This window comes from Pelophylax lessonae (genome assembly GCF_965119305.1).
Source record: "Pelophylax lessonae genome assembly, chromosome: 2".
NCBI classification, from domain to species: domain Eukaryota; kingdom Metazoa; phylum Chordata; class Amphibia; order Anura; family Ranidae; genus Pelophylax; species Pelophylax lessonae.
The window spans coordinates 494,637,959-494,650,554 of record NC_138769.1 but is presented as its reverse complement, the minus strand read 5'-3'; the positions used below and the strand labels follow the sequence as shown (position 1 = coordinate 494,650,554).

Here is a 12,596-nt window from a genome sequence, read left to right as displayed (position 1 = left end):
ATCCTGCTGCTTTTGTCAGCAGTCATATCATCAATAAATACAAGAGAACCAGTTCCATTGGCAGCCATACATGCCCACGCCATGACACTACCACCACCATGCTTCACTGATTAGGTGGTATGCTTTGGATCATGAGTAGTTCCTTTCCTTCTCCATACTCTTCTCTTCCCATCACTCTGGTACAAGTTGATATTGGTCTCATCTGTCCATAGGATGTTGTTCCAGAACTGTGAAGGCTTTTTTAGATGTTGTTTGGCAAACTCTAATCTGGCCTTCCTGTTTTTTAGGCTCACCAATGGTTTACATCTTGTGGTGAACCCTCTGTATTCACTCTGGTGAAGTTCTCTCATGATTGGTGACTTTGACACACATACACCTACCTCCTGGAGAGTGTTCTTGATCTGGCCAACTGTTGTGAAGGGTGTTTTCTTCACCAGGGAAATAATTCTTTGGTCATCCACCACAGTTGTTTTCCTTGGTCTTCTGAGTCTTTTGGTGTTGCTGAGCTCACTGGTACGTTCTCTCTTTTTAAGATGTTCCAAACAGTTGACTTGGCCACACCTAATGTTTTTGCTATCTCTCTGATGGGTTTGTTTTGTTTTCAGCCTAATGATGGCTTGCTTCACTGATAGTGACAGCTCTTTGGAGCTCATATTGAGAGTTGACAGCAACAGATTCCAAATGCAAATAGCACACTTAAAATGAACTCTGGACCTTTTATCTGCTCCTTGTAAATGGGATAATGAGGGAATAACACACACCTGTCCATGGAACAGCTGAGCAGCCAATTGTCCCATTACTTTTGGTCCCTTAAAAAGTGAGTGACACATACAAGGGCAAGCTCTCCAGGAGAGTGAAGCCAACTTTGGATAGTAAATAAGAGGAGAGCGCCTCGAGTGCAATGATATTTTATAGGAATAGGTAAAAACAGTAGTAACTCACATTAAAGTAAGGAACAAGGCATGTGTGATGACGTCCAATGTGGCAGAGTAGATCCACACCGAAACCGCGGAGCCCAGGATGGTCACGGAATACCATTGTGGAGCCGGCATTCAGCAGTCTTCCGGGCGGGCTGGCGGAGGCCTCGAGGTGATGGTGTGTGACATCAGCAGAAGGATACACACTACGCGTTTCGGAGCATGCGCGACGGCCACAGAGCATGCACGCTCCTTTTTCAAGTGTGTCCACATACATTGATACACTTGAAAAAAGGAGCGCGCATGCCCACTGTGGCCGTCGTGCATGCTCCGAAACGCGTAGTGTGTATGCTTCTGCCCTTCTGACGTCAATACGCCATCACCTCGTGGCCTCCACCAGCCCACCCAGAAGACTGCTGGATGCCGGCTCCACAACTGTCTGCCGTGACCATCCTGGGCTCCGCGGTTTCGGTGTGGATCTACACCGCCACATTGGACGTCATCACACATGCCTTGTTCCTTACTTTAATGTGAGTTACTACTGTTTTTACCTATTCCTATAAAATATCATTGCACTCAGAGGCGCTCTCCTCTCCTCTTATCCAGCATCCATCTTCACCTGTCTTCCTTTCAGGTCCGCTGACTTTGGCTGTATGAATTGCCGGAGCTGCGCGACATTAATCATGCAGCTCTAGTAAGCCTTATTATAGGCTTACTTATCTGTGGGAGTTCACAACCACTTTAATGGGGTAGTAAAGCAGGACTCAAATGCCTGTTTTCTACTGCTGCCCCCCCCCCCCCCCCCCCTCTCGGGTAAATAAGCCCATACAGCATGTTTTAGTATCACATGTTACAAATACAAACAGGAATCAAGCAACCCTACAGGAATTCCTGAACACGTCACTTGCTTATCATTTGCAAACTTTTATTAAAAAATAAAATAGTGCAACTATAAAAAAAAAACGGAACGACAAGGCAAACAAGGAATTTATTACTTGTATGGATATCAATGTATGAATTGCTCATGGTATTTTGAAACAATAGGAGGAAAGTTTTTGTTACGTGTTACGGGACAAATGTTACAGTATGGATAGCCAAAATTTCTGTCCTAGTGACCACTGTCCATGAGAAAACCAATGTTTTACAGTGGTCACCAGAACAGGAGGTGGGAGGAAATCCTAATGTTCTAGTAATAACCGTTTTAAGCCAGTATTAGGGCTCATGCATACTGCAGCTCAGAAAATAAGCTGCATTTACAGGTATTTGAGACTTTGTTTCTCTTTTTTTATTTCTAAAAGCTTGAAGACTCTTGTGCTTTTTTTGCACATTTTTTTTTTCTCACAACCCCCAGCTAATTTGTTCTGTTTTTTTTGTGAGTTTCATGCTTTTTAGGGCACATGGACATATTTTCTGCTCTAAAGCTTCTCTTAAAAACACGAGTGGGCTTTTTTTCTGCCTGTAAACTCCTGAAAAAGCCATAGAGTGCATGGACAAATTTGCTAACATGGAGGGAAACTTCCAGACCGAAAAAAGCGCAAGCCTGTAGGAACAGCTTCTTTGAGATGCAGTGTGCATGAGCCCTTCGTGCCGGTTAACACTGGAGCGATGCGGGAACCCTGCGAATCCACTGCCGGCAGGCAGTTCATCACACTGCCATATGAGAACTGCTGTTAGTTTCAATACAAAAAGTTAATGACACCCCCAGATTAGTTTGCATATCACAGTGGAAACTGTCACTTCGGACAGGAATTGGATCGCATTCGTGTGAACACCCATGCAATCGCTCAGACTTAGAAAAAGGGTCCGGAGCTTCTTTGGGGCGACCTGGAGCGACTGTCATAGACTTCAATGTTATGAAGTCCGTGCCGGCCACTCCGAGGTCACGGTGCGAGCAGTCAGATCGCCCCAGTGTTAACGGGGCCTAAGCGTTTTTAGCTGTAGTGTTTTTTTTAGCAAAACTATACTCTCACAAAAGCTTAAAAAAAACAAACATTGATAAACGCCAAATAGCTGCATTTTCTGGCGTTTTTCAGCTTTTATCAGCGTTAGACCTTTTACAGCTGAAAAATGCCTCTCAAAACCCACTAGTTCTGGGGTTTTTTCCAGCCAGAAACCCCCCCCCCCCCCCCTGCCAAAAACTGCTGACAACAGCCTATGTGTGCATGGACACATAAGATAACTTGCTGGGGAGTTTACTGGCTGCAGAAAAAAAAACATCTGGCACCAAAAACAGCAGCTGGAAAAACATCCAGTGTGCATGAGGCCTAAGAGCCGGTTCACACTGGGGCGACTTTCAGGCGACCTGGTCGCCTGACAAGTCGCCGTGGGTCACCTGCCATAGATTAGCACAGGACCCGTTCTAATAGGAGCGACACAAGTCGCTCCGACTTAGAAAAAGGGTCCTGTACTACTTTGGGGCGACCTGCATTGACTTCAATGATATGAAGTCCGTGCACGCCGCTCCAAGGTCGCGCCTATGTGAACCGGCTCTTAAGGATAAGTCCAGGCAAAACCTAACTAACGCTACACCTGCTCTGTGCCACAAGTGCCAGTAGTGTTATTTTTCAGCAGAACAAGCTCTTTCAGTTACAGGGATGAGACACCATTTAACACTAGCAGGGGTGCTTCAAATAGTCAGCTTTTATGTAAAACCTTTATCCTATCAGGAACAAAATGGTTTGCTGTAACAAGGATTATAAATAAGCTGGAGTTAAGCTTCAATTTGTTGGTGCATTTAAATCTGCTAGTACATCCAACACTCCACTCCCCCTAGATTGACAATGTTGCTGTCCAAAAGGTGCCCATTGTGCCCATTCATCCAGAGCGAAGGCACTTTACTACAGGTGGGGTTACTGGTTAGATCACCAGGTGAAAACAGAGGGGAAAAAGCCTGAAGTGTCTCTTAAAGGGGCTGGGTGCGGGGGGTGGTTGGCAGGTGGAAAAAAAAAAAAAAAAAAACGCAGTTCAACCACATTTTTGCCGCTTTCCACCCCCAACCACATCTGAATGAAGCCAAATCGAATTGGTGGTTTGTCTGCATACTACGTCAGTTTGGGAATGCTATTGGTGGCCATACACACTGAAAACAAATGTATTTTCCAATTAACCTCTCCCAATAGGTATAACTATAGTGGAGAACCTGGTTTTTGTTTATTGGTTGAGTCAGATGGACTTGTGTCTTTTTTCAAGATGACTATGTAACCTATTTAATCAATATGCCACATACAAGGAAGTGGATTTTGCTTGATAGTGTAGATGGGATTGATTACATCGGTTTCCAGCATGCAATCTCATCATCTGGTTGGTCAAAATAGAAGTGTATTCATGAACATAACATTGCAGTGCTGCCAATTGATGCAAAAAAGGAAACACCCACTTTCTGGTCTGGCCAATTGACTCAGTTTGATTAAATCTGATCTAAATTAAGTTGAACGATGGCCATACTCACTTCGATACATGATCAATTGCTTCCAAGCTATAATCAATCTATAGCCTACAACCCATTTATTTCACCTGGCACGCCTAGGGAAGTAGATTTCAACTGATAGACAAGATAGGATGCCTGGCATTTTTTGTTTCTACCATGTAATGGCTTAAATTGATCGATTGAAATATGATCAGATCATAGGTGTGTGTGGCCTATTGCATTAGGGTGTGTGTGTACCCCAAATGTATTAAAACCTGGACGGTGTCAGTCTTTTTTTTTTTTTTTTTTTTAATTTATAAGCCCTGTTGGAGGGCTTTGGTGAAATATCAGCAGGGGGAATCTATGCAGCACAGGGAGATTAGGGTGTGCCCAGGCAGACCCCCTGTGCATGCCTGTGGATCTGATAGATAAACAAAGTATCTGATCAGTGATCAATGCAAAATGATCAATCATGTCCCGACCCAGCCAATTGTCTCAAGTCAAATTTGGATCAGATTGATAAACAAAGTATCTGATCAGTGATCAATGCAAAGTATCTGATCAGTGATCAATGTAAAATAATAATTTCCCATCCCAGCCAATTGTCTCAGGTCAAATATGGATCAGATTGATAAACAAAGTATCTGATCAGTGATCAATGTAAAATAATCATTTCCCATCCCAGCCAATTGTCTCAGGCCTAATATTGATCAGATTGATAAACAAAGTATCTGATCAGTGATCAATGCAAAGAATCTGATCAATCATATTCTGCCCCAGCCGACTGTCTCAGGTCAAATATGGATCAGATTGATAAAATAAAGTAGCTGATCGGTGATCAATGCAAAGTATCTGATCAGTGATCAATGTAAAATGATCAATAATTTCCCATCCCAGCCAATTGTCTCAGGTCAAATTTGATTACAGATTGACTGTAAATCCAAAAAGTTTTGATTGCTGCTTTGAAAGGATCAACTGAATGATAAAATGAAAGTGTATTACCACCACTAATCCGAAGGGAAGTTATGGCTATGCAACAGCAGGTTTAATCGTTTCTATTGAATCGCCCATTGATCAAATCATACAATTAAAGCATGTGTGGCTCCCATAAGAGAATACAATCAGATTGTATAGTGTATGGCCAGCTTAGTAAAGAAAGGAAACAGCAGTAAAGGTGTGAATTAGGGTATCAGCTGCAGTACTCACCATTACACCGGCAGGTGGCGTTGTAGAACTTGAGTGGCCAGCGCTCCCGGTCATCCACATTGCGCAGAGTGTACGGTCCGCTCCAGGGGCGCTCATCTACCTGGACCTGTACACATTGTCCCCGGCCCTCCACAGAGCCGCATATGTTGTCTGCCTGAGAGCCCACAGGAGGGCAGCACCTCTTATTCACCAGAGCGGACACTGTAGTACAATCTCTAGGGAACTGTGCTCCGAGGCGCTGTACGCACAGGGCGAGCAGGAGCAGAGCGCACACACTCCTCACATGAGCCATGTCTGCTGTAATGATAGAATCACCTCAGCCGCTGGGAGACGACTCTATGTATACCCTGAGTCACTCCACAACGATTTACTGCACAGGTGATGGGACCATTAATGAGCCACAACTAATCCTCCCCGCCCACACGTGACCCAGCTTCCCAGTTGTGGAAGGGCCGGTCCGGGCTGCGCACCCTTTTATGAGGAGGATTAGAGAGCTCCTCGTGAGGGCACATGACTGACCTATAGGCAATGTGACCGTCTACTCACATTCCATACACTGACCCCCTCCATACAAGGAGCACTATATCCAGCTTTTCTCAAACAATTGCACACAAATCTGCACAACAAAATGTGCATGTATTTGTATCATCTTTTTTTTTTTTGCAACTGTGATCAGGATTTCTGCCTTCCAGGTGCATCTCTGCGTGCTGCGTTTTTTTCCACCATCTGAGGTACCTGTGCGTTTTTTTACACGTTCCAGATGCATTCCATACAGAAAAAAATGCAACATGTTCTACTTTTGTAGACTGCAGGGGAAAACCCTGCACTGGTGTGAACTAGGGCCATTGGAATCCATGGTAAACACTGTGCATGCACTTTAACCACTTGCCGACTACGGTATAGCCAAATGACCAGTACAGCGCGGCGGGGAAGTTCTGGGAGGGCGTCTATTGACGTGCTCGTGCTTCTCACATGCCCCCTGGGGCATGCACCTGGGAGTGTCTGTGATTGCTGGGTCCTCGGGACCCAGTGCATCACAGATCTGGGTAAAAGACCAATCACAGCGGCCTTTTACCACGTGATCACTCTATCCAATGAAGGAGCGATCACTTTGCTAACAAATCGGTGTCGTACAGCGTGTGAGGAGAGGAAGGAGACTGCAGTAGCATGAGTGGACTGGATTTTCAGTGCCCATCAGTGCTCATCAATGCCTTATACGTGGCAATCCATGTTTCACCTGTGCCCATCAGTGCTCATCCATGGCACATCAATGCTCATCTGTGCCCATCCATGCCTTATCCGTACCCATCAGTGCTCATCTGTGCCTACCCATGCCTTATCCATGCCCATCAGTGCTCATCCATGCCTCATCTGTGCCCATCAGTACTCACCCATGCCACATCAGTGCTCATCTGTGCCTCATCCATGCCAAATCAGTGCTCATCCATATATAAAGGGGATAGACCTATGCGCTACAAGTAGGTATAAGACGTAAGAAAATGAAGGAAATGGGTAAAGATGTAATGGAACACCTAGGATCAAGCAGCTAATTCAGTAGTGTCACCACGTACCACAATATTTTGTAAGATAGAGGGAATCAGCGCTCTAATCCTTAAAAGCGATGGACCACCCAATGGTAAAAAACGTAAAAAAAATTTAAGTTCAAAAATGTGCAAAGTTGATCGTGGGGTGATATACTAAAAACAATGTCACTGATGTGATATAAATATAAGAAGTGTGGATATAAAAATACTTATGAATCGCAGTGAACCTCCAGCATGTGGTCAAAACACATACAATAAATCAATCAAATAATCTCATATAAAATCTGAAAATTCATAAACAACAATGTATAAATATGGATGAAGTGATAAGTGCAGGAATGGTGATAAGATAAAGACACCAATAAATAAAAGATGTGACGGTGATCCAACTATTAAAATATTTGCCAAAATCCAAAGATAAAAAGTATGGCGAGAATAATAATAAGTGAATAATATAAGTCCAAAAAATATTCAATAAATATTATATGTGAATAAATAGGTGCTGAAACAGTCCATACATAAGTTGTAGTAAGTGAATAAAGTTAAAATAGATCAAGTGATGAAAAAAATGCAGTGAAGATTCCAGTGACAGCCAGGTGCAGTGGTAGGTGAGCTAACAATCCAGCATTAAGTGAAATGGCCGCTCACCTCCATTCACACTCAAATGAGCGTTTGGGTACAATATTTCACCTCTAGATCTTCTCCAATGGGTATGATACCTCCCAATAATATGTGGCACTTCAGGATATATATATATACAGGTCTCCACAATACACTGTATGCTCCTTTCCTTATAGGGCGATATCCTCTCTTCACCACAATATATCATTTATCCCTCCCGGTTAAAATACAAAAGGGAAACTCTCATGGTGCAGTATATAAGGGTATATTTAATAAAATAATGCAGGTCACTTACAGTAAAATACGATATGTAGCGTATTCCTCCACGCTACATATCGTATTTTACTGTAAGTGACCTGCATTATTCTATTAAATATACCCTTATATACTGCACCATGAGAGTTTCCCTTTTGTATTGGCGGCCTTCTGGGGGTCATCGGGGCGCAGAGCAATGTGCCCCAACACTCCCCACTTTTGTGATGTCCTGCCTGTGATTGGTCCAGGCTCCAACCTGGACCAATCACACAGGAGGACATCCCGGGACCTGTGACGTGGCGCGTGGGGGGCAGTGCGTGCGCCAGTCACTGCGTCCCGGCGTCACTCACGTGATCACCGCCGACACCTTCCCGCCAGAGGAGAGCCGCTTAGCCGCGCATCAGAAGAACTGAAGAAGAGAAGAGAGAAGTTGTGCCGTGGAACTCCACTCCAGTGACTCAGACAGTGACCACTGCCTGGTTAAGTTCCGCAACTCCGCACTCCAGTGACAGTCCCCAGCCAGCCAGCCCAGACAAGTGTGAGTGACTGACTGTGACAGACAGTCCGACTCGACTCCCGCCGCCGCCCCGGGCCTACTACTCTCACAGAGCAGTAGCACGCCACGCAGCCGGTCACCGTCTGTGAGGTAAGTCCACTCCAGTTCAAGACACATGACATTTCCTAATCAGAGGCACAACTCTATGACCTGTATCTTACAGGCAGGCTGTATGTATGTGTGATGAATCAAGTTGTGGGTCTGTTAGCAGTGACATGGTTATTGGAAGTGGTGGGTGTGTTATCCTGTCCATTGTGTGTGTTGTGTACAGGGGACCTGCATGGCACTGCTGCTCTCATGGATCTTCTTCCAGGAGGATCCAGCACTTTAAGCTGCTGATGACAAAGAATGCGATGATATGTACAGTGCCTTGCAAAAGTATTCGGCCCCCTTGAACTTTGCGACCTTTCGCCACATTTCAGGCTTCAAACATAAAGATATAAAACTGTAACTTTTTGTGAAGAATCGACAAGTGGGACACAATCATGAAGTGGAACGAAATTTATTGAATATTTCAAACTTTTCTAACAAATAAAAAACTGAAAAATTGGGCGTGCAAAATTATTCAGTCCCCTTAAGTTAATACTTTGTAGCGCCACCTTTGGCTGCGATTACAGCTTTAAGTCGTTTGGGGTATGTCTCTATCAGATTTGCACATTGAGAGACTGAAATTTTTGCCTATTCCTCCTTGCAAAACAGCTCAAGCTCAGTGAGGTTGGATGGAGAGCGTTTGTGAACAGCAGTTTTCAGTTCTTTCCTCAGATTCTCGATTGGATTCAGGTCTGGACTTTGACTTGGCCATTCTAACACCCGGATATGTTTATTTGTGATTTGTGAACCATTCCATTGTACATTTTGCTTTATGTTTTGGATCATTGTCTTGTTGGAAGACAAATCTCCATCCCAGTCTCAGGTCTTTTGCAGACTCCATCAGGTTTTCTTCCAGAATGGTCCTGTATTTGGCTCCATCCATCTTCCCATCAATTTTAACCATCTTCCCTGTCGCTGCTAAAGAAAAGCAGGCCCAAACCATGATGCTGCCACCACCATGTTTGACAGTGGGGACGGTGTGTTCAGGGTGATGAGCTGTGTTGCTTTTACGCCAAACATAACGTTTTGCATTGTTGCCAAAAAGTTCGATTTTGGTTTCATCTGACCAGAGCACCTTCTTCCACATGTTTGGTGTGTCTCCCAGGTGGCTTGTGGTAAACTTTAAACTACACTTTTTATGGATATCTTTAAGAAATGGCTTTCTTCTTGCCACTCTTCCATAAAGGCCAGATTTGTGCAGTATACGACTGATTGTTGTCCTATGGACAGAGTCTCCCACCTCAGCTGTAGATCTCTGCAGTTCATCCAGAGTGATCATGGGCCTCTTGGCTGCATCTCTGATCAGTCTTCTCCTTGTATGAGCTGAAAGTTTAGAGGGACAGCCAGGTCTTCGTAGATTTGCAGTGGTTTGATACTCCTTCCATTTCAATATTATCGCTTGCACAGTGCTCCTTGGGATGTTTAAAGCTTGGGAAATATTTTTGTATCCAAATCCGGCTTTAAACTTCTCCACAACAGTATCTCGGACCTGCCTGGTGTGTTCCTTGTTCTTCATGATGTTCTCTGCGCTTTAAACGGACCTCTGAGACTATCACAGTGCAGGTGCATTTATACGGAGACTTGATTACACACAGGTGGATTCTTTTTATCGTCATTAGTCATTTAGGTCAACATTGGATCATTCAGAGATCCTCACTGAACTTCTGGAGAGAGTTTGCTGCACTGAAAGTAAAGGGGCTGAATAATTTTGCACGCAAAATTTCCCGTTTTTTATTTGTTAACAAAGTTTGAAATATCCAATAAATTTCGTTCCACTTCATGATTGTGTCCCACTTGTTGTTGATTCTTCACAAAAAATTACAGTTTTATATCTTTATGTTTGAAGCCTGAAATGTGGCAAAAGGTCGCAAAGTTCAAGGGGGCCGAATACTTTCGCAAGGCACTGTCTGTCTCATCTCCTATTCACATGCTGTCCATAGTACACTCTCTGTTCTGGTGCTCCATCAGCTCAGCTATTGAGCCAGGGTTATTAGCAATTAATCAGATATTGCTAATAACCCTGGCTGGATCAATAGCTGAGCTGATGGAGCACTAGGACAGAGAGTGTACTATGGGCAGCATGTGCCTGGGAGATGAAACAGACACCTACATACATATCATCACATGCTTTGTAATCAGCAGCTTAACCACTTTACCTCCGCTCACATGGAGGCTACTGCGGCAAAGTGCCGCGATCCCGTCCAGCGACGTAGACCTACGTCGCTGGACTCCGCCCCTTGTGGGCGGCGCTCGCGCGCCGCCGGAGGCTCGCTCCCACTGTGTTCATTCACAGCGGGAGTCAGGCCAGCGGAGGAGCAGCGGCGATTGCCGCTGCTCTGCCCCGATCGTCGGGGATCGAGTCTGGAGATCCGCCCGCTGTGTGTAAACACAGCGGGCGGATCTCCATAGTGACAGGGACTGACAGATCGGAGTGTTCAGCATAGCTGGACATCCGATCTGTCCTTCTGTCACTCAGTCACCTCCCCCCCCCACACGTCAGTAAGCACCAGGCATACATTAACCCCTCCCTCTCCAATAAAATTAACCCCTTCCCTGCCAGTGTCATTTTTACAGTAACAGTGCATATATATAGCACTGATTACTGTAGAAATGTCACTGGTACCCCCAAAAGTGTCAAAAATGTCAGTCAAGGGTCTGATCTGTCCGCCGCAATGTCGCAGTCCCGCAAAAAAAATCGCAGATCACTGCCATTACGCGTTAAAAAAAAAACACCAAAAATGACAGAAATCTTTCCCTTAGTTAGTAAACGCAATAACTTTTGCGCAAACCAATCAAAATACGCTTATTGTGATTTTTTTTACTAAACATAGGTAGCAGAAAACAAATTGGCCAAAAATTTAAAAAAAATTTGATTTTTAAATTTTTTTGGGGGGGAATTTCATATAAAAAAATGTGAAAAATATTGTTATTTTTTCAAAATAAACGCTCTTTTTTTGTTTATAGCGCAAAAAGTAAAAATCGCACAGGTGATCAAATACCACCAAAAGAAAGCTCTGTTTGTGGGAAAAAAAAGGACATAAATTTCGTTTGGGTACGGCGTCGCACGACCGCGCAATTGTCAGTTAAAGTCGCACTGCGCCGAATCGCAAAAAGTGGCCTGGACGGAAGACAGCAAAATCCTCCGGTGGTAAAGTGGTTAAAGTGCTGGATCCTCCTGGAAGAAGATCCATGAGAGCAGCAGTGCCATGCAGGTCCCCTGTACACAACACACACAATGGACAGGATCACACACCCACCACTTCCAAAAACCATGTCACTGCTACCAGACCCACAAGCAGGCACTTCTAGTCCTCCTCTGCTTCCATCCTACACATCCAGCAAGCAGATCAGCACAAAAGATGTGTCCATGTGCAGCAGACAAAATAGGTGTAGACTACCTGACAGATGCCATTCCAGGTGCTGTAGATAATCCCAGGGTTGGTGAGCCTTAAGCAGGTTCCTATGGCAATGGAATAGCTGTGCCTTGTATATCCCATTCACCTAATGACAAGGGATGGAGCAGGCTGTGCTGTGCTGGTCTATCACATGAAATACATGTACGATTTTGGTGATATATAACATAACAAAATGTGGATTATTTCAAGGGGTAACTATGAATACTTTTTCAAGGCATTGTTCCTTGATTACTGAAGGCCCCTTTAACAGTGGTGTGACGTCAAAGTCACGCAATTTTTTCCGCAAATTTTATTTTTTGCGCCCCACCCCCCCCAAAAAAAATTTTGAACACCAGCCGCCACTGCCTGTACGTGTGTGTAAACAGGGGGCTTTACTACCACTTAAATGAACAGGCTACAATCTGTCCAGCGAATGTACTCATTTTTCTAAGGGTTGTCTCAGCGGGAGGTATTCCTCCATCAACACTGACTGTTGATGGGGGAATCAAGCGATTTTTTTGTGGGCATAACCCCACACACTCTGCTACAGCCCTTAGTTTGTTTCTGCCTAGTTTAGGAGTAGGACCTAGTTCCCTGCTGGGACTT

General features: G+C 44.4%; 1 protein-coding gene across 1 annotated transcript in view; it reads right to left on the bottom strand.

Annotated features, from left to right (window-relative positions):
* Window positions 1–5,977, bottom strand: part of DCT (dopachrome tautomerase) — a 30,276-nt gene extending 24,299 nt beyond the window's left edge. Inside the window, exon 1 of the mRNA XM_082246292.1 lies at window positions 5,530–5,977. Within this exon, the coding sequence (XP_082102418.1) occupies window positions 5,530–5,821 (292 nt within the window). The 5' untranslated portion in view covers window positions 5,822–5,977. The remainder of the gene's footprint in view (window positions 1–5,529) is intronic.
* Window positions 5,978–12,596: the final 6,619 nt, after the last annotated feature.